At 43.6% G+C, this 25,598-nt stretch overlaps 1 protein-coding gene across 2 annotated transcripts in view; it reads left to right on the top strand.

Annotated features, from left to right (window-relative positions):
- NHERF2 (NHERF family PDZ scaffold protein 2) overlaps positions 1–25,598 on the top strand; it is an 87,368-nt gene that overhangs the window by 46,050 nt on the left and 15,720 nt on the right. For both annotated transcript variants that reach the window (XR_011314730.1, XM_069734597.1), the window contains exon 3: positions 25,365–25,544. Coding sequence is in view for 1 of the 2 variants with exons in the window: in XM_069734597.1 (XP_069590698.1) it covers positions 25,365–25,544 (180 nt within the window). In the remaining variant the exon portion in view is untranslated. The remainder of the gene's footprint in view (positions 1–25,364; positions 25,545–25,598) is intronic.

The following is a 25,598-nucleotide window of genomic DNA, read 5'->3' as shown; positions in this document are numbered from 1 at the left end:
TCAAAACTATAAATTAACACATGTGGAATTATATATTTAGCAAATAAGTGTGAAACAACTGAAAATATGTCTTATATTCTAGGTTCTTCAAAGTAGCCACCTTTTGCTTTGATGACTGCTTTGCACACTCTTGGCATTCTCTTGATGAGCTTCAAGAGGTAGTCACCGGGAATGGTTTTCACTTCACAGGTGTGCCCTGTCAGGTTTAATAAGTGGGATTTTGTGCCTTATAAATGGGGTTGGGACCATCAGTTGTGTTGTGCAGAAGTCTGGTGGATACACAGCTGATAGTCCTACTGAATAGACTGTTAGAATTTGTATTATGTCAAGAAAAAAGCAGCTAAGTAAAGAAAAACGAGTGGCCATCATTACTTTAAGAATTGAAGGTCAGTCAGTCTGAAAAATTGGGAAAACTTTGAAAGTGTCCCCAAGTGCAGTGGCAAAAACCATCAAGCGCTACAAAGAAACTGGCTCACATGATGTTATGTTTGCTAATGACAGGTGTTATGAAGGCAATCCAGAAACACAGTGTGCTTAGCGATCAGAGCGTACACAGTGATCTGACAAATACCCAAAAATACAAGAACGAGCTCTGAGACGTGGAAACTCTGTAGACTACACACCTGATCCTATCCTAAACACAACTAAAAGCGGCTGTGGATTGCGCCTAACAACTACCTAGGCAACTCGGCACAGCCTAAGAAACTAGCTAGCCTGAAGATAGAAAAATAGGCCTGACTTGCCCCAGAGAAATTCCCCAAAGGAAAAGGCAGCCCCCCACATATAATGACTGTGAGTAAGATGAAAAGACAAAACGTAGGGATGAAATAGATTCAGCAAAGTGGGACCCGATATTCTAGGACAGAGCGAGGACAGTAAAGCGAACTTTGCAGTCTACAAAAAACCCTAAAGCAAAACCACGCAAAGGGGGCCAAAAAAAAACCCACCGTGCCGAACTAACGGCACGGCGGTACACCCTTTGCGTCTCAGAGCTTCCAGCAAAACAAAAGACAAGCTGGACAGAAAAAAAGCAACAAAAAAGCAAAAAGCACTTAGCTATACAGAGCAGCAGGTCACAGGAACAATCAGGAGAAGCTCAGATCCAACACTGAAACATTGACAAGGAGCAAGGATAGCAGCATCAGGCGGAGTTAAGTAATGAAGCAGTTAACGAGCTCACCAGAACACCTGAGGGAGGAAGCTCAGAAGCTGCAGTACCACTTGTGACCACAGGAGTGAATTCAGCCACAGAATTCACAACACATGAGGACCGCCCCAGGAAAGGAAGACCAAGAGTCACCTCTGCTTCTGAGGATAAGTTTATCCGAGTCACCAGCCTCAGAAATCGCAGGTTAACAGCAGCTCAGATAAGAGACCAGGTCAATGCCACACAGAGTTCTAGCAGCAGCCATATCTCTACAACAACTGGCAACAGGCAACAAGCAGAAGAGACTTGTTTGGGCTAAAGAACACAAGGAATGGACATTAGACCAGTGGAAATCTGTGCTTTGGTCTGATGAGTCCAAATTTGAGATCTTTGGTTCCAACCACCGTGTCTTTGTGCGACACAGAAAAGGTGAACGGATGGACTCTACATGCCTGGTTCCCACCGTGAAGCATGGAGGAGGAGATTTGATGGTGTGGGGGTGCTTTTCTGGTGACACTGTTGGGGATTTATTCAAAATTGAAGGCATACTGAACCAGCATGGCTACCACAGCATCTTGCAGCGGCATGCTATTCCATCCAGTTTGCGTTTAGTTGGACCATCATTTATTTTTCAACAGGACAATGACCCCAAACACATCTCCAGGCTGTGTAAGGGCTATTTGACCAAAAAGGAGAGTGATGGGGTGCTACGCCATTCCTGAACCCAATCGAGATGGTTTGGGGTGAGCTGAATCGCACAGTGAAGGCAAAAGGGCCAAAAAGTGCTAAGCATCTCTGAGAACTCCTTCAAGATTGTTGGAAGACCATTCCCGGTGACCACCTCTTGAAGCTCATCAATAGAATGCCAAGAGTGTGCAAAGCAGTCATCAAAGCAAAAGGTGGCTACTTTGAAGAACCTAGAATATAAGACAAATTTTCAGTTGTTTCACACTTTTTTGTTAAGTATATAATTCCACATGTGTTAATTCATAGTTTTGATGCCTTCAGTGTGAATGTACAATTTTCATAGTCATGAAAATACAGAAAAATCTTTAAATGAGAAGGTGTGTCCAAACTTTTGGTCTGTACTGTATACCCAATTCGCACACATACATATATTATGCACACTTACACACATTATGTACAGATATACACATTTTATGCACAGATGCACTCATTATACACACAGAAGACACACATGCACATGGGCATAGACATTACGCACACGTACACACATTACACACACATATTGCGCATACAGTAGTCACAAATTACTCACTCATCTCTCGCACATATACCCATTAAACACACATTACACACACAAATAAATGATGTGCACACATTAAGCACATATACACATATTAGGGACACATTGTGTACACATCACGGACATTCTGCACACACGGTATAGCCATGGGGACTCCATGTGTCTAGGTACTGACTTTGAGGGTATGTGCACACATAGGTGGGATGTCTGCGGATGTTTCCGCACCTGTTTTTGTAAATCCGCAGGTAAACCGCACTGCGGATTTACTGCGGAATTACTGTGGATTTACAGCGTTTTTTGTGCGGATTCCACCTGCGGTTTTACACCTGCGGATTCCTATTGTGGAGCAGGTGTAAACCGCAGCGGAATCCGCACAAAGAATTGACATGCTGCGGAATGTAAACCGCTGCGTCTCCGCGCATTTTTTTCTGCAGCATGTGCGCTGCGGATTTTGTTTTCCATAGGTTTACATGGTACTGTAAACTCAGGGAAAACTGCTGCAGATCCGCAGCGTCAAAACTGCTGCGGATCCGCAGCAAAATCTGCAGCGTGTGCACATACCCCGAACACGCCACATGCGCGGTTCCTCATAGATAGTGGTAAATTGCAATAATAGGAGTTAAATATGGAATTGTTGGTTAAGCGATTTTCTGGTACATTCAGAAAAGTGCAGGAATATGACCCAGATCTGAACTAGACTGCCTTTACTGGAGATTAATTTTGTTATTTTCAGCGCTTCTCCGGCTGTGTCATGTCCCGGCTATTTTTGACTACATGAAACGTAATTTTATGTGTTACCGCCAAGTAGATGGACGCAGTCTGTGCTCCAATATTTATTTGTCTTGTTCTATTTATGTAGGAATATCCATTAAATGTCTGTTGTTCGATGAGGGGGCTGCAAACAGCAAATGTTCATCAAAAGTCTACTGCTACCTAGAGAGATGTTCTCCCATCAGATTGATGACTTAATGACATGAGTTTTAAGGGGGTCTTGTCTGATCCCAAGAACAGGGAACCCTCAGCACCTCTTCCTCCCAGAGAGGTGACCAAGCACAGAGTCTGCTTGGTCCCACTGGGCCCACCACGGTCTTTGGTGGGCCCAGTAAACATTTATGGTATGCCATATCAATCCTCAAGTCCTTTCCCGACAGCAAATATTCCTTCATGAAGAGACCTCAGTTGTCAAGGGCCATCTTTATCCCCTTGAGGGTGCAGCCAATATTTGCTTTTGCGATCTCTTTTTTAAAAAAATTTTTTTCCTCCCTTCTTCCAAGAGCAATATCTTTTTTTTTCATTTATGTATCTGTTGATACAGATAATAATTTATAATAATAATTTTTATTTATATAGCGCCAACATATTCCGCAGCGCTTTACAAATTATAGAGGGGACTTGTACAGACAAGTACAGATGTACGAGAACTTATTTTTTTGGGACAAGTTGTAGTTTTGAGTGACTATACTATTCAGTATGCTGCAAATCATAAAAAAGGCGTGAAAAAACACACAATTCCGCCGTTGTTTTTTTTTTTTTTCTCTTTAGGTTTCTTTTTTTTTACGGCATCCATTCTGCGATAAAATCAACTTGTCAACACGATTATTCAGCTTACTACTAGTGATCAGCGAATGTGCTCAGATACGGTGTTATCGGAGCATACTTGTATCCTAAAAATATGTTCCAGTCCCTTTATGTGGTGGCATGCTGTGGTCTATCAGCCGCGGGGACTCAAACATATTTTTCGAGCACGCTGAGACACTCGTTTGTCACACGAGCATGCTCCAATAACCCCTCGTCTGAGCACATTCGCTCAGCATTACTTACTACGATTATGGCCATACAAAACTTGTAGTTTATTTTTTTTTATTAATTTAAGAGCTTAAAAAATGTGGAACTTTGTACGAAAAAAAAATGTTTGTGTCGCCATCATCTGAGTTTCATCGATGATTTGTTTTTTTGCATGCCAAGCTGTAGTTTTTATTGCTACCATATGTGGGTACATATGTACAAAGTTTTGTTCACTTTTTATATTTATTTATTAGCTGCAGCGGTCTCGTTTGTTCTTTGCACTGCTTTTTTTGTGATTTTACGTAGTTTTGCTGTTTGGGGGACCATGTTGTTTTTTTTCGCCCGGTGTGAGACTTTTTCGATGGTGTTGAGTTAACCCTTTTGCGCAATGGAGGACCTCTGATATCAGCTGCTTCTCTTGCATTCCTCCCGTTAGTGCTGCAGGCTGATAAGAGAGGGCAGGGTCGCTTTTGCCTTATGGTCTGTAAGATCATGTGTGAGAAAAACAAGCTTATAAAAGAAAAAAAGTAGAAGAGGAAACGCTGTGCTATGTAAACTGGACTAGATCCATCAGGACTGTGGCGAACATCGAGGGGTCTTGTTTTACTCAGAAAAACGGAGGGAAAGCTGAGGAATCAATCAAAATGGCTGTCACTCCAGTTGCTATTGTCAGCCAAGCCTTCCAGTGAAATTTCAGCATGGACATACACAACTGAGAGGCAGCTCATATGGGGCCCTTGGAAAAAGGAGGCCCATTTTTAGGATGCTCCCATCCCTTTAACAATTGGGTGGCAGGAAGCTGTTCAGGTCAACATGGAGTTGCATGAAGGGCACCATAATGAGGGGATAATTTTGAGACTGTTTTTGGGGTCTCCTCTCTGCTGTAGTTTCCAAAAGGCAGCCATATTGGTTTTGGCTCAGGAAGAAAACAAATTAAAAATTCCGCTACATGTTCTCTTCTACGATCTTCCTAGATAACTTTTTTTTTTTCGATAAAGGTCGACATATTGAATGTTTTTTTTTTTAATAGCAGCCTCAGCTGTGGACATGGAAAAGTCGAGACTTCTCGTGCTGCTATTTTAGTCTAATGTCACATTTTTTAGGGGGACGCCTCATGTTGCTATGCCGCACAGATTTCCACATTTTTATCTCCCACCAAGTGAATGGAAAGTGTCCGGCGGGATTTTCTTGCCGAACTGTTAAACACCCATTTTCCTGTCACAGACAGACGACTATTGTCACAGTATTTTCTGTTTTTAGCCCTGACAACATGGAGAGAAAGTCATATCACAATAACACATTGAGTATTTAAGGACATTACGACTCGGAGTTATCATCACAATAACATCCCAGAATGAAATCTAAAATACCCATCTGTTTAGAGAAATGAACAGTAGCCATCTTCAATATTTTGGGTAGGCGGCCATTTTATAGGCCTGTCAGAAAGCGGAAGTGCTGTCATAGCAACTGATCACAGCACCATATTAGATGGACCTATGTCTTATATTTTGAGGTGTTTCCGCAAGAAAGAGTGGGAACATATGATTTTTGGGTTGAAATATTACTAAATATGCAGTTTATTTCCTAATAATGTGCCAAATAGGTACGTTAATGGGAGAGTCAAGAAAGAAAGCCATTCTATGAACTGTCACTTATGACTAGTTTCGGGGGTGATTTTCCCATCAATATTGGTACCCCATTTTCTGTTTTCGATTCTGTGATCATAGTGTCGGTGAATGCCATCACAGCCAGTACCTCAGTCGCCTCCATCTTGATGTTCCTGTGAGGCACGGCCATAGTCTGGGTCATAGGAGACTCTGATTTTCACTGTATACTGGAATACCGATGTATTACAGTATATGGTACAAGCAATGAAACGCACTTTGGAGAATAAAAAAAAAAATTCTAAGGAAAAAAAAAACATTCAGTATTGACGCATCTTTAAAAGTCCAATCTAGAACACTTTCAATTTTTTTTGGACAGCACTTAATAATTAAAACATCAAAATTGCCCTTTTTTTCGGTTATTGTTCCTCCCACAAAAAAATGCAATAAAAAAAAGTGCTTAATCCGTCTGGATTCGAAAAAATGTCAATAAAAACTACGAAAAACAAGCCCTTATGCATCGATGGAAAAATAAAAAAAAAGTTATGAGTCTCAGAAAATGGCAACACAAACAAACCATTTTTATTTTATTTTTTACAAATTTCTGAATTTTTTAAGTTTCTGAAATAATAATAATGAAAAAAAAAACAAAGAAAAAAATGCATCTGGTATTGCAGGCCAGCTGCATTCAGGTGAATGAGGATATACTGCAATAGCGGAATTAGACTACTGACAGATGTGGCAGCACTTTTTACTATCTCACCACTATGGCTAGCAGAGAGGACCACAAACAGGGTATGGGGTGGTCTTGACAGATTGTTGTGTACACATGGTCCAAGTTTGCTATAGTATTACTTGTGGTCTGAGAACCTAATACAGAGCTGGTAAGTTCTGTATAATTACAAGACTAGGTAATTACAGGGTACGTAAGAGCAAACCTGTCGATCTGACAGCGCCCCCCACATCTCTGCCATAGAGTCAGCATCGGTTGTTTAAGATCCAGCAGATAAGGGTACTTTCACACTAGCGTTTTCTTAAATCCGTCACAATGCGTCGTTTTGCAGAAAAAACGCATCCTGCAAAAGTGCTTGCAGGATGCGTTTTTTCCCCATAGACTTCTATTGACGACGCATTTGCGACGGATTGGTACACTTCGCATCCGTCTTGCGACGGATGCGTCGTGCTTTGGCGGACCGTCGGGAGAAAAAAAACCTACATGCAACGTTTTTTTCTCCCGACGAACCGCTTTTTCCGACCGCGCATGCGCGGCCGGAACTCCGCCCCCACCTCCCCGCACCTTACAATGGGGCAGCGGATGCGCCGGAAAAATGCATCCGCTGCACCCATTGTGCAATGCAGCAAACGCTAGCGTCGGAATCTCTCCCCAACGCATTGCGACGGGGAGATTCCGACGCTAGTGTGAAAGAAGCCTAAGCCGTATTTTTGACCGTTGTGTATTTTGCCACTTCCCTAATGACAGATGATCACATCACCTACAAGTGATCAGCCAAAGAGCAGGTCCGATTGAGCGATTGCCAAAAAGCTCACTATCCCAGAGACAATAGGAGCAATTTTCCAACATCTCAGTCCAAGTGACAAATAAAAGCCGCCCACACCTTGTGCACCTGTAGAAATGGGGCAGATCACAATCTTTATACGTCATTAAGTCATTGTATTTCATTTCTCAGGAGGCAATGGAGTGGGGGGAGGAGGGAGATGCGTCTTCATGAAACATCTGGATTCTTACATTGCTGCAATCTTCACCTCTGAAGAACTTGTGCAGCAGATCTAATGCAGTGGATTAAGGTCTATTTACATCTGCAAATTTGCCGCTAATAGGCGCTCGTTTAACAACCCTTTTACACGGGTCCATAGTGACTGATTTTTCGGTCCTCATACGCATAAATGCCATGTGTCGTGAATTTGTTTGGGCGCTCAACAATCCCTACAAATTAAACCAAAAAGGGATGGGTTTATACAAACCACCTGCAAAAATGGACTCTTTCAGAGAGGGGGTTGAAGGGGTGGGACTTAAAGGGGTTGTCCACTTTAAGAAAGCAAAAAATATGAATGATAAAATATGAATGATAAAAAAATCATGTAGAGCGACGAGACTGGAGATTACAAACTATGAAACGTTCTGCTCCGCCTAAGGGTCTGCAAATAATTTGGGACTCCTTGGGGCCTTTCATGTATTATTGTGTTGATTCCATAAATGATCGATTTGGGAATAATATCACTATGTGGCAGAGTTACTATTTAAAATGTCCTATCCCTGAAATGGAGTAGTACACCATCTTCAATGAAAAGTATTTTATGCATATATCCTCTGTCTCCACAAGGATTGATAGCCCAGACTGCTGATCTACGGGGTGAACGGCTCTGATGATTGCCGCTTTATATGTATACACTGACATATGTCACCCGTGGGGGACAGCTCACTTTTTGGCACATGGTTAAATATTGGTATTCACAGTATATACCGAGGGCAAAGTTGCCAGTCGTCCCTGCAGAGTCGGAGTATACAGGAGGCTGCCGAGCTTGGCTGCATTGTGCAAGATTGCTATTTTTGGGTACATTTCTCCCATTTTTTTAGACCCTGAAAAAAATGTGTATATTGTTTCCTCCTTTGTCCTCCCAATCCGGCGTTGCCGAACAATCTGAGGAAGAGCGTGATCTGGGCGTGTGCGCTGGGATCAGCAGACTGCACTGCAGCGCAAAGGAAAAGGGAGTGCAAAAAAATTGTCCATACAGTGCTTATGGTAATGAAATAACTTCCGTTTTCCCAGCCCATCTAATGCGCATCATGTTCAAAAGGTTAAAAAAAAAAAATAAAAAAAAAAATCTGGAACAATCAGTATTTTTGTCCATGTAAAAAGAATTGCAGTACGCACCATTTTTTTTAGGGGGGATGAGACTTGCCCATTTGAGCTTTCTCGAGCCCCCCCCCCCCAAAAAAAAAAAAAGAAGAAAAAAAAAAAAACAGATTCCACATGAATCTTTCATATTGCATCTTTTTTTTTTTTTTTTTAAAGATCCAGTGCAATTAATAACATAGGAATCTGAAATTGGACTTGTACATTGTTTTCAACTGTTAATGAATAAAAAATGGATGTCATAGGGATATAAAAAATGGACACACAATAAAAAGTGTTCAATTTTCCTGGATGAAAAATAGATGATATTAGATAAGCTCGTCTAAATCTGGTGTTATAGTTCCCTGCCCTCTCTGCCTTAGGCCGGCGTCACACTCAGCGTATGAAAATACGGTCCGTTTTTCACGGCCGTAATACGCACAAATGTCCCCAAAATAGTGATCCGTATGTCATCCGTAGGCAGCGTGTGGCAGCGTATTTTGCGCATGTCATCCTCCGTATGTAATCCGTATGGCATCCGTACTGCGAGATTTTCTCGCAGGCTTGCAAAACCGACATACAATGGATCCATGGGCTCAAATATTCGTTAAAACATATATACTCTCTCTCTCTCTCTCTCTCTCTCTCTCTATACAGTGGGGCAAAAAAGTATTTAGTCAGTCAGCAATAGTGCAAGTTCCACCACTTAAAAAGATGAGAGGTGTCTGTAATATACATCATAGGTAGACCTCAACTATGGGAGACAAACTGAGGAAAAAAAATCCAGAAAATCACATTGTCTGTTTTTTTAACATTTTATTTGCATATTATGGTGGAAAATAACTATTTGGTCAGAAACAAAATTTCATCTCAATACTTTGTAATATATCCTTTGTTGGCAATGACAGAGGTCAAACGTTTTCTGTAAGTCTTCACAAGGTTGCCACACACTGTTGTTGGTATGTTGGCCCATTCCTCCATGCAGATCTCCTCTAGAGCAGTGATGTTTTTGGCTTTTCGCTTAGCAACACGGACTTTCAACTCCCTCCAAAGGTTTTCTATAGGGTTGAGATCTGGAGACTGGCTAGGCCACTCCAGGACCTTGAAATGCTTCTTACGAAGCCACTCCTTCGTTGCCCTGGTGGTGTGCTTTGGATCATTGTCATGTTGAAAGACCCAGCCACATTTCATCTTCAATGCCCTTGCTGATGGAAGGAGGTTTGCACTCAAAATCTCACGATACATGGCCCCATTCATTCTTTCATGTACCCGGATCAGTCGTCCTGGCCCTTTTGCAGAGAAACAGCCCCAAAGCATGATGTTTCCACCACCATGCTTTACAGTGGGTATGGTGTTTGATGGATGCAACTCAGTATTCCTTTTCCTCCAAACACGACAAGTTGTGTTTCTACCAAACAGTTCCAGTTTGGTTTCATCAGACCATAGGACATTCTCCCAAAACTCCTCTGGATCATCGAAATGCTCTCTAGCAAACTTCAGACGGGCCGGACATGTACTGGCTTAAGCAGTGGGACACGTCTGGCACTGCAGGATCTGAGTCCATGGTGGCGTAGTGTGTTACTTATGGTAGGCCTTGTTACATTGGTCCCAGCTCTCTGCAGTTCATTCACTAGGTCCCCCCGCGTGGTTCTGGGATTTTTGCTCACCGTTCTTGTGATCATTCCGACCCCACGGGGTGGGATTTTGCGTGGAGCCCCAGATCGAGGGAGATTATCAGTGGTCTTGTATGTCTTCCATTTTCTAATTATTGCTCCCACTGCTGATTTCTTCACTCCAAGCTGGTTGGCTATTGCAGATTCAGTCTTCCCAGCCTGGTGCAGGGCTACAATTTTGTTTCTGGTGTCCTTTGACAGCTCTTTGGTCTTCACCATAGTGGAGTTTGGAGTCAGACTGTTTGAGGGTGTGCACAGGTGTCTTTTTATACTGATAACAAGTTTAAACAGGTGCCATTACTACAGGTAATGAGTGGAGGAAAGAGGAGACTCTTAAAGAAGAAGTTACAGGTCTGTGAGAGCCAGAAATCTTGATTGTTTGTTTCTGACCAAATACTTATTTTCCACCATAATATGCAAAAAAAATGATAAAAAAACAGACAATGTGGGTCAATGTCACCTTGCTATTGTAAGGTGACATTAAGCCAGATTAATAATGGAGAGGTGTCAATTATGACACCTATCCATTATTAATCCAATAGTACAAAATGGTTAATAAAACACACACACATTATTACAAAGGATTTTAATGAAATAAAGACACATGGTGTTTTAATATTTTATTATACTGTTAGTCCACCTGAAGACCCTTGTCACCTGAAACAAAGTTCAAAAAAACAAACAACAATATTCCATACCTTCCGTCGTTCAGTCTTGTCCCACGCTGTAAATCCATCTGAAGGGGATAAATCATTTTACACATAGGAGCTCTGCTAATGCAGCTGTGCTCGTGGATGTAAAAACCCGGGGAATGAATGGAATGCAGGGGAATGACCTGTAGTTACCTCGAGTCGCGGTGATGCGCCCTCTGCTGGATGACTTCATATGAACTCGAGCGTGGGAAAATATTCTGAAAAGTTCCCAGGCTCGAGTGTGTTTTATTAACCATTTCATACTATTGGATTAATAATGGATAGGTGTCATAATTGACGCCTCTCCATTATTAATCTGGCTTAATGTCACCTTACAATAGCAAGGTGACATTAACCCTTCATTACCCCATATCCCACCGCTACATGGGAGTGGGAAGAGAGTGGCCAAGTGCCAAAATAGGCGCATCTTCCATATGTGCCTTTTCTGGGGTGGCTGGGGGCAGATGTTTTTAGCCGGGGGGGTGGGAGGGGGGGGGGCAATAACCATGGTCCCTCTCTAGGCTATTAATATCTGCCCTCAGTCACTGGCTTTCCCACTCTGGCGGAGAAAATTGCGCGGGAGCCCACGCCAATTTTTCCTGCAATTTAACCCTTTAATTTAATAGCTAGAGACCCCAAATTTTACATCAAGAGACTTCTTACATTACTAAAGAGGAATATGTAATAAAATAAGGGATATGAGATGGTTTACTGTATGTAAACCGTCTCATATCATGTCGGGTTTGAGAAGGAGATAGGAAAAGCCGGCAATTGAATTACCGGCTTTTCTGCTGTCTAGCGCTGTATGAAATATTAATATATATATATATATATATATATATATATATATATGTATGTCTCACTGACATATATATATATATATACATATATACCCCTGTACTATGTGTAGACATTTATTTTAGCTATTCTATTCTAACCTGTCAGTGTGATTTTACTGTACACCGCACTGAATTGCCAGCCTTTCTATAGAACACCGCTGCGTATTTCTCGCAAGTCACACTGTTGGTCCGTGTGTAATCCGTATTTTTCTTGCCCCCATAGACTTTCATTGGCGATTTTTTTGCGCAATACGCTGACAAACGCAGCATGCTGCGATTTTCTACGGCCGTAGAAGACCGTATAATACGGATCAGTAAAATACGGCAGATAGGAGCTGGGCCATAGAGAATCATTGTACCGTATGCAATCCGTATTTTCTGCACCTCTCATATGTCCGTAAAACTCGCTAGTGTGACGCCGGCCTTATAGTGGACGGGCTGTCTGCAATTCCCTGTGCTGTCGGCCTTATTGTAGATGGGGCTGGCTGTAGTTCCCTGAACTCTCAGCCTTAGGGCTTGTTTCCACATGCGAGAAACACGTCCGTGTCTCGCATGTGGAAACGAAGTTCTGGCGCCGGCACTTCGGAGCAGAGCGTGCGGCTCCATGTGTTCCTATGCAGTCGCACGCTCCGCTCCACAGTGCCGGCGCCAGAACTTCGTTTCCACATGCGAGGCACGGACGTGTTTCTCGCATGTGGAAACAAGCCCTTATAGTGGACGGGGCTGGCTGAACTTCCCTCCTCTCTCAGCCTTATAGTGGACGGGGCTGGCTGCAGATCCAGGCGTTCTCAGCCTTAGGGCCCCTTTCCACTTGTGTGAGAAAAAAACGGTCCGATTTACGGACCGAAAAAACGGATGTAACGTGTGCGATTGTCATGCGAGTGTCATGCGAGTGTCATGCGATTTTTAATCGCATCATCCGTTTTTACATCCGTATGCAATCCGTTTTTTTTCTCTGCAAATATTTTTATACAGTCATTTACAGGACTATTTACAGTGTTCTATGACACAGAATGGTAAGGTATCCGTAAAAAATGGATGGAATACGGATGGCCCTTATTCCATGCATTTTTTTTCTCACACCCATTGACTTGCATTGGCGAGTCTCGTCAGAGACTCGCAGCAAATCGCAGCATGCTGCGATTTTTTTCTCAGTCCGATTTCAGCTGAGAAAAAAATCGCAAATGGAATGTCACCTATTGATTAACATTGGTCCGAGTGCAATCGATTTTTTATCGGATTGCACTCGTCCGTTTTTCTCACAAGTGGAAAGGGGCCCTTATAGTGGACGGGGCTGGCTGCAGGTCCATGAGCTCTAGACCTTATAGTGGACGGGGCTGGCTGCACTTCCCTGCACTCTCAGCCTTATAGTGGACGGGGCTGGCTGCACTCTCAGCCTTATAGTGGAAGGGGCTGGCTGCACTCTCAGTCTTATAGTGGACCGGGCTGGCTGCACTCTCAGCCTTATAGTGGACGGGGCTGGCTGCACTCTCAGCCTTATAGTGGACGGGGCTGGCTGCACTCTCAGCCTTATAGTGGACGGGGCTGGCTGCACTCTCAGCCTTATAGTGGACGGGGCTGGCTGCACTCTCAGCCTTATAGTGGACAGGGCTGGCTGCACTCTCAGCCTTATAGTGGACGGGGCTGGCTGCACTCTCAGCCTTATAGTGGACGGGGCTGGCTGCACTCTCAGCCTTATAGTGGACGGGGCTGGCTGCACTCTCAGCCTTATAGTGGACGGGGCTGGCTGCACTCTCAGCCTTATAGTGGACGGGGCTGGCTGCACTCTCAGCCTTATAGTGGACGGGGCTGGCTGCACTCTCAGCCTTATAGTGGACGGGGCTGGCTGCACTTCCCTGCACTCTCAGCCTTATAGTGGACGGGGCTGGCTGCACTCTCAGCCTTATAGTGGATGGGGCTGGCTGCACTCTCAGCCTTATAGTGGACGGGGCTGGCTGCACTCTCAGCCTTATAGTGGACGGGGCTGGCTGCACTTCCCTGCACTCTCAGCCTTATAGTGGACGGGGCTGGCTGCACTCTCAGCCTTATAGTGGACGGGGCTGGCTGCACTCTCAGCCTTATAGTGGACGGGGCTGGCTGCACTCTCAGCCTTATAGTGGACGGGGCTGGCTGCACTCTCAGCCTTATAGTGGACGGGGCTGGCTGCACTCTCAGCCTTATAGTGGACGGGGCTGGCTGCACTCTCAGCCTTATAGTGGACGGGGCTGGCTGCACTCTCAGCCTTATAGTGGACGGGGCTGGCTGCTCTCTCAGCCTTATAGTGGATGGGGCTGGCTGCACTCTCAGCCTTATAGTGGACGGGGCTGGCTGCACTCTCAGCCTTATAGTGGACGGGGCTGGCTGCACTTCCCTGCACTCTCAGCCTTATAGTGGACGGGGCTGGCTGCACTCTCAGCCTTATAGTGGACGGGGCTGGCTGCACTCTCAGCCTTATAGTGGACGGGGCTGGCTGCACTCTCAGCCTTATAGTGGACGGGGCTGGCTGCACTCTCAGCCTTATAGTGGACGGGGCTGGCTGCACTCTCAGCCTTATAGTGGACGGGGCTGGCTGCACTCTCAGCCTTATAGTGGACGGGCTGGCTGCACTCTCAGCCTTATAGTGGACGGGGCTGGCTGCACTCTCAGCCTTATAGTGGACGGGGCTGGCTGCTCTCTCAGCCTTATAGTGGACGGGGCTGGCTGCACTCTCAGCCTTATAGTGGACGGGGCTGGCTGCACTCTCAGCCTTATAGTGGACGGGGCTGGCTGCACTCTCAGCCTTATAGTGGACGGGGCTGGCTGCTCTCTCAGCCTTATAGTGGACGGGGCTGGCTGCTCTCTCAGCCTTATAGTGGACGGGGCTGGCTGCACTCTCAGCCTTATAGTGGACGGGGCTGGCTGCACTCTCAGCCTTATAGTGGACGGGGCTGGCTGCACTCTCAGCCTTATAGTGGCCGGTGCTGGCTGCAGTTCTCTGCACTCTCAGCCTTATAGTGGCCGGTGCTGGCTGCACTCTCAGCCTTATAGTGGACGGGGCTGGCTGCTCTCTCAGCCTTATAGTGGACGGGGCTGGCTGCACTCTCAGCCTTATAGTGGACGGGGCTGGCTGCAGTTTTGCAGGGTGACGCAGCTGGGCTTTTGTTTTTCGTCCCTGCGCAGCGGGTCACTGTTGCACAGAGAGAACCAGTGAAAGGGAGGCAAAGCAAAATCGTTGCGGTGTCCCAAGTTAATCTTCGGATCATTGGAGGATCTCGAGGGCGCCTCCATCCCATGATCATAAAGTCACCATGTTACAGGTAGAAATTTCCCTTTAATGCTCCTATCTTGCCTTAGGATGGGAGACAGATGCTTAGAAGAGATTTCTGCGGAGTGACAGCTGCTGTGGACACACTTCTGGGTTAGTAAGAGGTTGTCGCTTGCTGTGTCAATGTTATGTTGGTGGGCAGCGCTCAGCGTTCATGACATGTGACGGGCCCTCGACCAGGGATTTTACGGACCATGCATTAAGCTGTATATTACTAGTGTCCTAGGACGCCATAAAACCAATGCTACGATGTTTTGAAGTTGCACAGGAACAAGCGAGATTTTCCTCTATTCTCTAATCTGCATTTTGTAACATTATCTCCGGCTTATTGTCTAGCGGCGGATACAGTCATATCGTTGTGTAACATTGGAACGGAAGAACGGGAAAAGAGTCAAATGTAAGTTCATCTCAGTGTGCAAGTCCTGGAATAATAGGTGTAGAGATGATGGACTTATTAGCCGCCCCTGTAATCGGTGACTACAGCCTCACTGCATTGTTTATGGGAGTCTGAAGTAGTCCGAAATCCACAAAATCCTCAGCAGACCGTATCCCCCCAGCTCATCTTCTTAGAAAAGAATAAAGAACTGTGTGACAATTTATAAAATCCTACACTTAGGGATTCCCGGAGTTACTCAAAGCCCGTTATTCTACGTGATGGCGCTAAATGAGTCGTCCCTTTAAGGACACCTGCTCTTTAATCCCAAGGAGCTTTCAGTTGCTTATCAGATAGGAGAACTAATTTCGCAAGTCTATAAACAAAAGGACAAATTAAGGAAACATTTCTCTTGTAAACTTCTTGCCTGGCTGAAAAAAACAGGTTTTTCTTCTAATCCTTCATGTAGGAGAGGCAGGAAGACTTAACCAGGGCTTATACGTAGAAGAGTGACAAGGACACTGTGGTATAAGAGAGGTTACATTCCTGCAAAGGTTGAGCCCCGCATACATGACCTATCACACAGCGAGCAAAATGAGTTGTGTCATGTATCACAGCAACCAAAGCCTCTCCGATAATATAAGGAAGCAAAAAAAAAAAAGACAAAAAAGCATAAAAAACATCCTCAGTTCTAACTCTTTTTTTTAAATTAAATATGAGAAAAATACAAAGAAATCTTCTCTGCTCATCTCACTAGTGCAGCCTTGTTTCCCTTCCTTTTTCTCCCTGTTCTGTGTGTGGCTGTAAGATAACCGACTGCAGCAGGAGCCTCCCCCCAGTTCCCTGTTTACAGTATGACACAGTATGGTTCAGCTCCTGTCAAGTGGGCAGGGCTTCAGCCGCCCACCAATCAAAAAATGATCAGCAGATTAACCCTCTGCAGGTCTTGCTCAGGATCAAACGAGATAATGGTGCCGACTTATAAAAAGTGAGGGCAGATATATTTCTGGTTTATATTAAATCCCCATCAAATAAATTGTTTTACATGATAAAATTCTGACGCTCTGCAGTCACCAGTAGAGGGAGCTCAGGAGCTCGCCGCAAACTAAGTATAAACAGAATGCAGCTCCTGAACGTCCTCTAGTGGTGGCTGCAAGAAAGACATTGGGGAACAAAAAACGATGGCCTCCCCCATATCACATGCAGCATAGTGACAAATTATCTTCCGCAAGCCCTATTACGCTTCATGCTTTAATTCCATGATGAGTGGGCAGTGAAGAAATTGATAGAGTTGCTCTTTTTCACCTTTGTGAAAGTTAATCATCTCCCCCTCCTCCCAATTCCACCAATTAATCGCCTCCAGGACTTTGGATTTCGATTCTGGAAAATTTGCCGCCCCTGATGTTCAGCTGCCCCCTTGGGATCACAGACTGTGGATGGCATTAATGAACGGCAGATGGGATGATGTGGGACGTGTTTTTATGGCCGCAGTGAGTGGCCCTACTCGGATCCTTTGTCTTTCTCAAGTGGATGGCCGTATTTCCAGCTATTCAGCCTCCGCCGAGCTCTTCTCCGGCCATCTGATGCCTTTGTACACAGATTCTGTTCTGTTTTCACAGCTGATTCTGGCCTCTTAGCAAATGATTTACAAGTAACACAAACTCCATTGTATATCTTGGCTCCATCACAAGGTACACAAAGGTACATATTCCCATCACAAGGGACACTTCCACATGGTCACCTGATGAAAAGCCTTTCCTGGCCTCTCAGAGCCTGTGATTAAATAAGAAGTTCCAGGAAGCGTTATCAAATACAGATACAATTATTATACCTTGTAATATATTACTAGTGATTAATGATACAGGAAAGAAATATATCTTGGTACCGTGTTAGCCAGTAGATAGAAAAATATTTAGAATTGAGAGTCCTCAGTGGTTGATACCTTGTAATGGCGAACTGAAAAGATGGTAACAAATTGCAGCTTTCGAGACTACACAGGTCTCTTCATCAGGCAAAGACTAAAACAAATTCTGAAGAATTGTTACTATGTAACTATACTACCGTGTTTCCCCAATAGTAAGACACCCCCGAAAGTAAGACGTAGTGGGGGTTTTAGCGGGGTCGGCTAATGTAAGACGTACCCCGAAAGTAAGACGTAGTAAATACCGTAGTGCTGAGTAGTGTCGGGGTCGGCCGAAACTCGATGGTTCCCAGGGTCTGAAGGAGAGGAAACTCTCATTCAAGCCCTGCAATCCATATTTAAGTGTAAAATAAAGAATTAAAATAAAAAATATCGCTATACTTACCCTCTGACGCGCCCTGGTACTAACCGGGAACCTTCCTTCCTTCGAATCAGCGCTTCCAGGACCTGCGGTGACATCGCGGTGACGTCGCGGCTTCTGATTGGTCGCGCGAGCGGTCACATGGGCGGTCGCGCGACCAATCACAAGCCGCGACGTCACCGCGACGTCACCGCAGGTCCTGGAAGCGCTGATTCGAAGGAAGGAAGGTTCCCGGTTAGTACCAGGGCGCGTCAGAGGGTAAGTATAGCGATATTTTTTATTTTAATTCTTTATTTTACACTTAAATATGGATCGCAGGGCCTGAAGGAGAGTTTCCTCTCCTTCAGATCCTGGGAACCATCCAGGGATACCTTCCGATACTTGTGTCCCATTGACTTGTATTGGTATCGGTATCGGCGATATCTGATATTTTTCGGGTATCGGCCGATACTATCCGATACCGATACTTTCAAGTATCGGACGGTATCGCTCAACACTAGTACGGTAGTAAACTGTACGTTGGAAAAAAAAACGCAGCGTTTTTTTTTCCAATGTAAGACATACCCCGAAAGTAAGACATAGTGGGACTTTTGAGTGGTAAAAGAATGTAAGACACTGTCTTACTTTCGGGGAAATACGGTATGTATACTATGTTGTGCATAAATATGTGATTCTTCAGAATTTGTTTTAGTCTTTGCCTGATGAAGAGACCTGTGTAGTCTCGAAAGCTGCAATTTGTTACCATCTTTTCAGTTCGCCATTACAAGGTATCAACCACTGAGGACTAGTGATTAATGCAAACTTATGCAGTTCAGTGTACAATATAGCTAGTATATTTCCCCTTATTACAAGAATATAACTACTATATTACTGCCCCTATGTACAAGAATATAACTACTATAATACTGCTCCTATGTAAAAGAATATAACTACTATAATACTGCCCCTATGTACAAGAATATAACTACTATATTACTGCCCCTATGTACAAGAATATAACTACTATAATACTGCCCCTATGTACAAGAATATAACTACTATAATGCTGCTTCTATGTACAAGAATATAACTACTATAATACTGCTCCTATGTACAAGAATATAACTACTATAATACTGCTCCCATGTACAAGAATATAACTACTATAATACTGCCCCTATGTACAAGAATATAACTACTATAATACTGCCCCTATGTACAAGAATATAACTACTATAATACTGCCCCTATGTACAAGAATATAACTACTATAATACTGTTCCTATGTACAAGAATATAACTACTATAATACTGCCCCTATGTACAAGAATATAACTACTATAATACTGCCCCTATGTACAAGAATATAACTACTATAATACTGCCCCTATGTACAAGAATATAACTACTATAATACTGCCCCTATGTACAAGAATATAACTACTATAATACTGCCCCTATGTACAAGAATATAACTACTATAATACTGCCCCTATGTACAAGAATATAACTACTATAATACTGCTCCTATGTACAAGAATATAACTACTATAATACTGCCCCTATGTACAAGAATATAACTACTATAATACTGCTCCTATGTACAAGAATATAACTACTATAATACTGCCCCTATGTACAAGAATATAACTACTATAATACTGCCCCTATGTACAAGAATATAACTACTATAATACTGCCCCTATGTACAAGAATATAACTACTATAATACTGCCCCTATGTACAAGAATATAACTACTATAATACTGCCCCTATATACAAGAATATAACTACTATAATACTGCCCCTATGTACAAGAATATAACTACTATAATACTGCTCCTATGTACAAGAATATAACTACTATAATACTGCCCCTATGTACAAGAATATAACTACTATAATACTGCCCCTATGTACAAGAATATAACTACTATAATACTGTTCCTATGTACAAGAATATAACTACTATAATACTGCCCCTATGTACAAGAATATAACTACTATAATACTGCCCCTATGTACAAGAATATAACTACTATAATACTGCCCCTATGTACAAGAGTATAACTACTATAATACTGCCCCTATGTACAAGAATATAACTACTATAATACTGCCCCTATGTACAAGTTTGTTCATATTTTACAGAGGAACGTGAGAGAACTGATCTGCAGAGCTTACGTTGTAATAAGAACAGTATATGGCGGTCTAGGATATATTCCCTGGTGATGGTAAATGACTGTAGTACTGACCTGTGACAATTGTGGCGCTACCTGTCATCTGCGGGGTTGACTATAACCTGTGATTACTGTCCACTTGTCTAAATTACAAGGATGAGGGGATGAATAGATATAATTACGAAGAAGGGAACACAGAGAGACAGAGGGGCTGTGTGTTATGGGAAAACCTCCGCCAAGGTCACCTGGGATCCTCTGATCAATTAGTCTTCCTTAATCGTTTTTGCTGGCAGTCAGTGGTGTAATGATTAACCCCATAACTGCTGAGAATCGAACCTATTTGATCAGCCATCCATAATATATCTCTCCATACTTCGCTCCAGCAGCACAGAGTATTTCAGTAGAGGTGAGAAAATCATCTGCACAAACAGGTTTACATCTGAACCTCGGTTGCCACGATGTAGACACTAACCTCCTCATCCATGGGCTGGACTTGTTCCGTTCCACACGTTCTCACACCCCGCAGGACACATGGGCCCGAGTGTGTGCCAAGGGTCTGTTTAGATATTCTGTGGGAGTGCGGCACTGCGAATGTTTGCCCCATGGGTCATGCATTCCAGAGAAAGTCTATTAAAAAGCTCCAAATTCCGTTTAAAGCATAAGAAGTCCATAAGGGTTCTTGTGGAATCCTACACTTCTTTAGAAAGTGTCCATATTTACACATTAGTTTTCTGTTTTATTTTTATTATTTCCGATGTTTTTTACTGGATATTGGTTACTATGCCGGTTTGTCGTGTGATAAAAACTAAAAAAAATTAAATTTGGGGTAAAGAGCAAGAGCACAGTGCCACCTGGTGGCTAAAATGTTGTGAAAAAAAGGATATTTCTTTTCAGGTGTCAGCGGGAACAAGCTGCTTTTAGTCTATTGCGTTATGATGGACCCCCGTAATGGGGTGGGGCCCTAATTTCCTTCATGAGAGTTTAATATGACCTTTGCAAAGAGGTTGTATTTTTTTGGTGCACCTTTCTGCAACAACTCTTCTTAAACTTGAATAGAAATTCACACAAAATGCAAATCTTAGTTCAGATTTACATCTGTGGATTCTAAAAAGAAAAATATTTTCTCACTTTATCAATCTTCTGCCACCTCTGTGCTTATTTCCTTGGTCCCTCGGTCAGTCTCTGTTTGTACATGTTACCGCAGTGCTTCTGTATCCACTCAGTAGGTCACAGCTGGAGGACACACGGATTTTAGCTGCAGCTAAAATCCGCAATATTTCTGATGTCCCTTAAGAATGATAAGTGATAGCCGCGTGGGTTGCGTATCTGCCTGGTCGCCTGTGTAATCATTTATAAAGCCAGTAGCCAGGAACTGATAGTCTTTTACAATCACTCTGCTTTATGGAGTTATTAAATCTCCAAGATTAATAGATCGGAGCCACCAATGAGGCTTTTCCAATTCTTAGCACTCCCAGACTAGGATTCCTCCAGCAATCCTATGAATTGGGACTCTCGAGATGGTAACCACCTTAGACTTGCTTTGCTTAATTCATTCATTCACTATAGGACTGCTAGTGAAGGCGGAGCTCTGGAGTCGGCTTTTTCCTGCTGTCCCATTGACAATGAATGGAGCGGAGGTCGAGCATGCAAGTTGTGGCTGCAAAGCCCGGTTCTCAGGGTTCTGGATCCGCATTCTAGGGATCATTGGACGGTCCCAGAAGTTTTATCTCCTAACCTCTGGATAGTGGATAGTTTGTATTTTTGGGAATAACTTTTTAATTAAGGGTTTTTCTCTGTTCAGAACCTCATCTTTTGACCATCCTGGAGAGAAGTTACATACTATGGAGGACCTGTCCTGTTCTGCTTTGCATGTACTGATATGTATCGGTAGTGTCCTATTTCAATTTTTCTCTAGAGGTGCTGCAAGGATATTAAACTTGGTTGCGGCTGATCGCTTGAGCCCCATCATTGAGACACTCTGTGATCAGCCTATATGAATGCCCTTACAGTAGCTGACTTGATTTTTTGGAAATTAGCTCTACCCCCCCATAAGGAAGAAATCTGTCTCTGTAGTGCCGTCTATTGGAGGTAGCCAGCCTATTACTCAGTAAGTATAAATGAGGGTATTTAGCCAAACCAAAGACTCGTCCAGAAGGGAAAGGCGCCCATCCAAAAGACAGATGTTTGGGGTTTTTGCCCCTCATCAGTGCAGAACAAGGTAATAGTTGGCAGTGATGGGTGTCTTTCTTTTGGAAAAGACTGGAATGTTGAGCGATCAGTTATACAATCGAATGTCCCGACTTTACACGCTGAGCGTTCACGTGATTTCCACTGGGAGAGAGGACGCAGTGGCTGCCAGACAGCTCTAGTATCGACTTATCTCACCTGAAAAGGATCCTTCTCCCCTCAGAGCATCATCTGCCAGGAGAAAGTCTGGAGACCCCATATACATCAGATGGTCGGCCATCCTTTCGACATCAGATGGTTTGGATGACTTTTGAGTGCCAACTTTCTTCCTTCTCGGAGAGCTCATTTGCATGCCTGGCTTAGAAGTTTCCATACCCCATGAACCGGTGCTCCCTTACATGGAGGCATGATGGGATTTAAGCAGGTATCCGCCGTTCTGTGACCACTCCGGACACGCTGAGAGTTGTATTATTGCAGCAATCTGAGACCACTGCCACATAATGCATTTTTTTTTTTTTTTAATTGCCCCATCCTGAGGCCATTTGGTGCCATTTTCAGTCTCCAGATGTGACCTCCGTACTTTTAGAAGAAACAGAAACCAGAAAATAAGATTACACCTCCTCCTCCTTCCCCCTTCGTCTCCACCTTGGCATGTGGGAGTCTGGTAATATGTCCCATTCCTAGGAAGGAGTCATTATGGCTTTGACTTTGACACTTTTTACTTTCATCGTCTCCTTTAATATCGATAACCCAAATGCTGGCGCCAGTCCTTGAAATATTCATACACACCTAAGGCACGTCAGTCACCAGTCTCATTATACTGACTGATGGCCTTAATGGGTTAACCTGGTGTGACTGGTCTGACGTCAGCAACTCTCAACGTGCAATTTTCTCTTGACGGACAAACGCGAGAAGTCAACTTTTCGAGCGTGTGAACGTGTGTGGATGCATGTATGTGCATATGTTATCCGGGATATCTGCTTTGTGATAGTCATCAGCCGGGCCTCCAAAGAGCGGATCCCTATGAGAATGCTTATTCCCCCTGATGAGCGTTTCGTTCAAGGAGACCGGGTGGTCCAAGATTAGAAAAGTATTTCACGGCAACGCAACTTTGGAGCATTGAAATCAGGGAGATTACCAAGAAGTTATGTAACAAGCGGCGCCAAAAAAATTTGTTCCGCCATTCATATAGGCCACATACCCAATTTAATGTTTTGTAATAACTTAAGAGAGTCACTAAAAAAATGTAAATTGAATCCAGGACCCCTAAAACACTGATCTCAGATCAGAACCCCCCTTAAACTAATACAGTTCAAGGTAAAGACCCCTAATCTTATACAGGACTGTCAGGACACTTGGGAGTTCTCCCCTTTTCTTAGGAGTCTCTCCAGTAGCATGGGAGAGTAGACAAGTGTGCATTTAAAGAATTGCTTAATATAAAAGATGTATTTTTTTTTAGGCTGTTATAAATCCCGCTGTTCTCCTGAATGCGGCGTTGTTTTTCTTGTGTTCGTACGCCTCTCCGTTCCTGAGATACGGCCTCCATCTTCCCTGTGTGTAAATCTAGCCTTGTTACAGGTGGGCGTGTTCCTGACTCTTTAGTGGGCGTGTTCCTGACTCTTCTTAGTGGGCGTGTTTTTATGTACCCCACCCATGTGGCAAAAAAGACTAGATTTCTATACAGGGAAGATGGGGCCATATCTCAGGAACAGAGAGGCGCAGGAAGAAAAGAAAAACAACACCGGATTCTAGAGAACAGCGACATTTACACCAAGTAAAAAAATACAGATTTCTGTCAAGTGATGGATTTTCTTTAAAGCATATAGAATCAATAGGCCATTTATTTTTGATAGGAAAATCTTCCTTAAGAAACTTTCAAAGGCAGTCTATACACAAATCATAAGGAGGGTCCTTACAAAAATTAGCAGGATCCACAAACAGCAGTGATAGGTAAGTTTTAGTGTGTCCCTGGGTTCAAGAGAAAAAAAGAAAGTGAAACTTAAATGAAAGAGCTGAAATAGTTAAAGTACTATTATGGCTGAAGGCGTCCTGTAGCAGCGGGGTGTCACCTACAGCTGGTGTTGACTATGCAAAAAGAAGGGATCGTGTTAGATGCAATTTTTTTTTTAGTTTGACGGCTCATAGAAGCTTGGGCAGTGGACAGTATAGGTGTGACACTGGGGAAAGTGCGGCATCAAAAAGTGCCCCCTGAGGACTCCCTAAAACTGGACTCTTGAAAATTTGTATAAAAAGGGCTTTTTTTCATCAGATCTGGGCCGAAATGTCAAGTGATCTCAGCGGTTGCATATAGTGATAGAAGATGTGGGAGGAGAGAAGGATCGGGCAGTACATCTCGCACCTCCCGATCCTTTTGGGATAGCCAAGAGCTGAGTGGTCCTGTCTCACTATTGAAAACATAAACTCTCAGCCAAGCCCTATTCTGTACGGTTTCCCGAGGTTTTGTCAGCACCCAAAAGATTTGCCCACTCTTCTCAAAATTTGAGAAATCTTCCCATTTTCCCTAGACCTTCCCAGATGTCTTGGGTGAGCTGGCAAGTGTCATGTCATACTAGAGACAAGTTCAATATAAAGGAGCTTGTAAGCGCTCTATGGTATGCTGTCTAGCAGCAGTGGTCGGTTTCCAAGGAAATGAGCTGTAAACAAAAGAAAAGTGTTAATATCTAAAGAACGGATGAAAATTTTAATAAGCAGTGAAGTGCAAAAGTGTTTGTAATTATGAGCCCTATCCAACAATACCCATTTATGAAGATTGGAAATAGCCCCCATTAACATAGGGAAGGGGACAAGATGATTTTACAGCCATCCTAGTGTAATGTGCTGCCACCGCCTTGTGACATATTGTGTACAGATCTTTTTGGTCATATTTCTTCTTCAAAGCCAGGTCTGTCAGATGTGTTTGCGTTGCGACTTGTCCTACCACATAATCTCCTCCAGCCATTAAACACAGGGGCTTGAGTTGATCACAGCAGTCGTTAAACCGAGCCTCGGCTTTCTGAACGATTGTAAACCTAAAATAGAAAGCAGAGCAAACATGAGAGAGTTTAACAGGGTTTTTTTTTCAATCATGTTTGTTAACACTTACCTAAGACAGCCCAGGGTGACGGGAAGAGTTGTCATGGGGACGCGAGCTGTAATATTCTTATAATTCCTAAACTTTCCATTCCTTATATTTACAGGATATGAACGGACAAGTGAAGGATAGATGTCCGCGACTTTGTCATCTGAAGAAGGGGCCCAATGGCTACGGATTCAACCTTCACAGCGAGAAATCGCGGCCCGGACAGTTCATCCGCTCCGTAGACCCCGGCTCTCCCGCTGCCAAGGCCGGACTGAGACCACAGGACCGGCTGGTGGAGGTGTGCGATAAATAAACAATTTTTTTAGGTTTATTTTACTACCAATGTGGCCGC

This window comes from Ranitomeya imitator, chromosome 7, assembly GCF_032444005.1.
Source record: "Ranitomeya imitator isolate aRanImi1 chromosome 7, aRanImi1.pri, whole genome shotgun sequence".
Lineage (NCBI taxonomy): Eukaryota > Metazoa > Chordata > Amphibia > Anura > Dendrobatidae > Ranitomeya > Ranitomeya imitator.
Note: the sequence above shows the minus strand (reverse complement) of the source record. Positions and strands in the feature narration are given on the sequence as shown.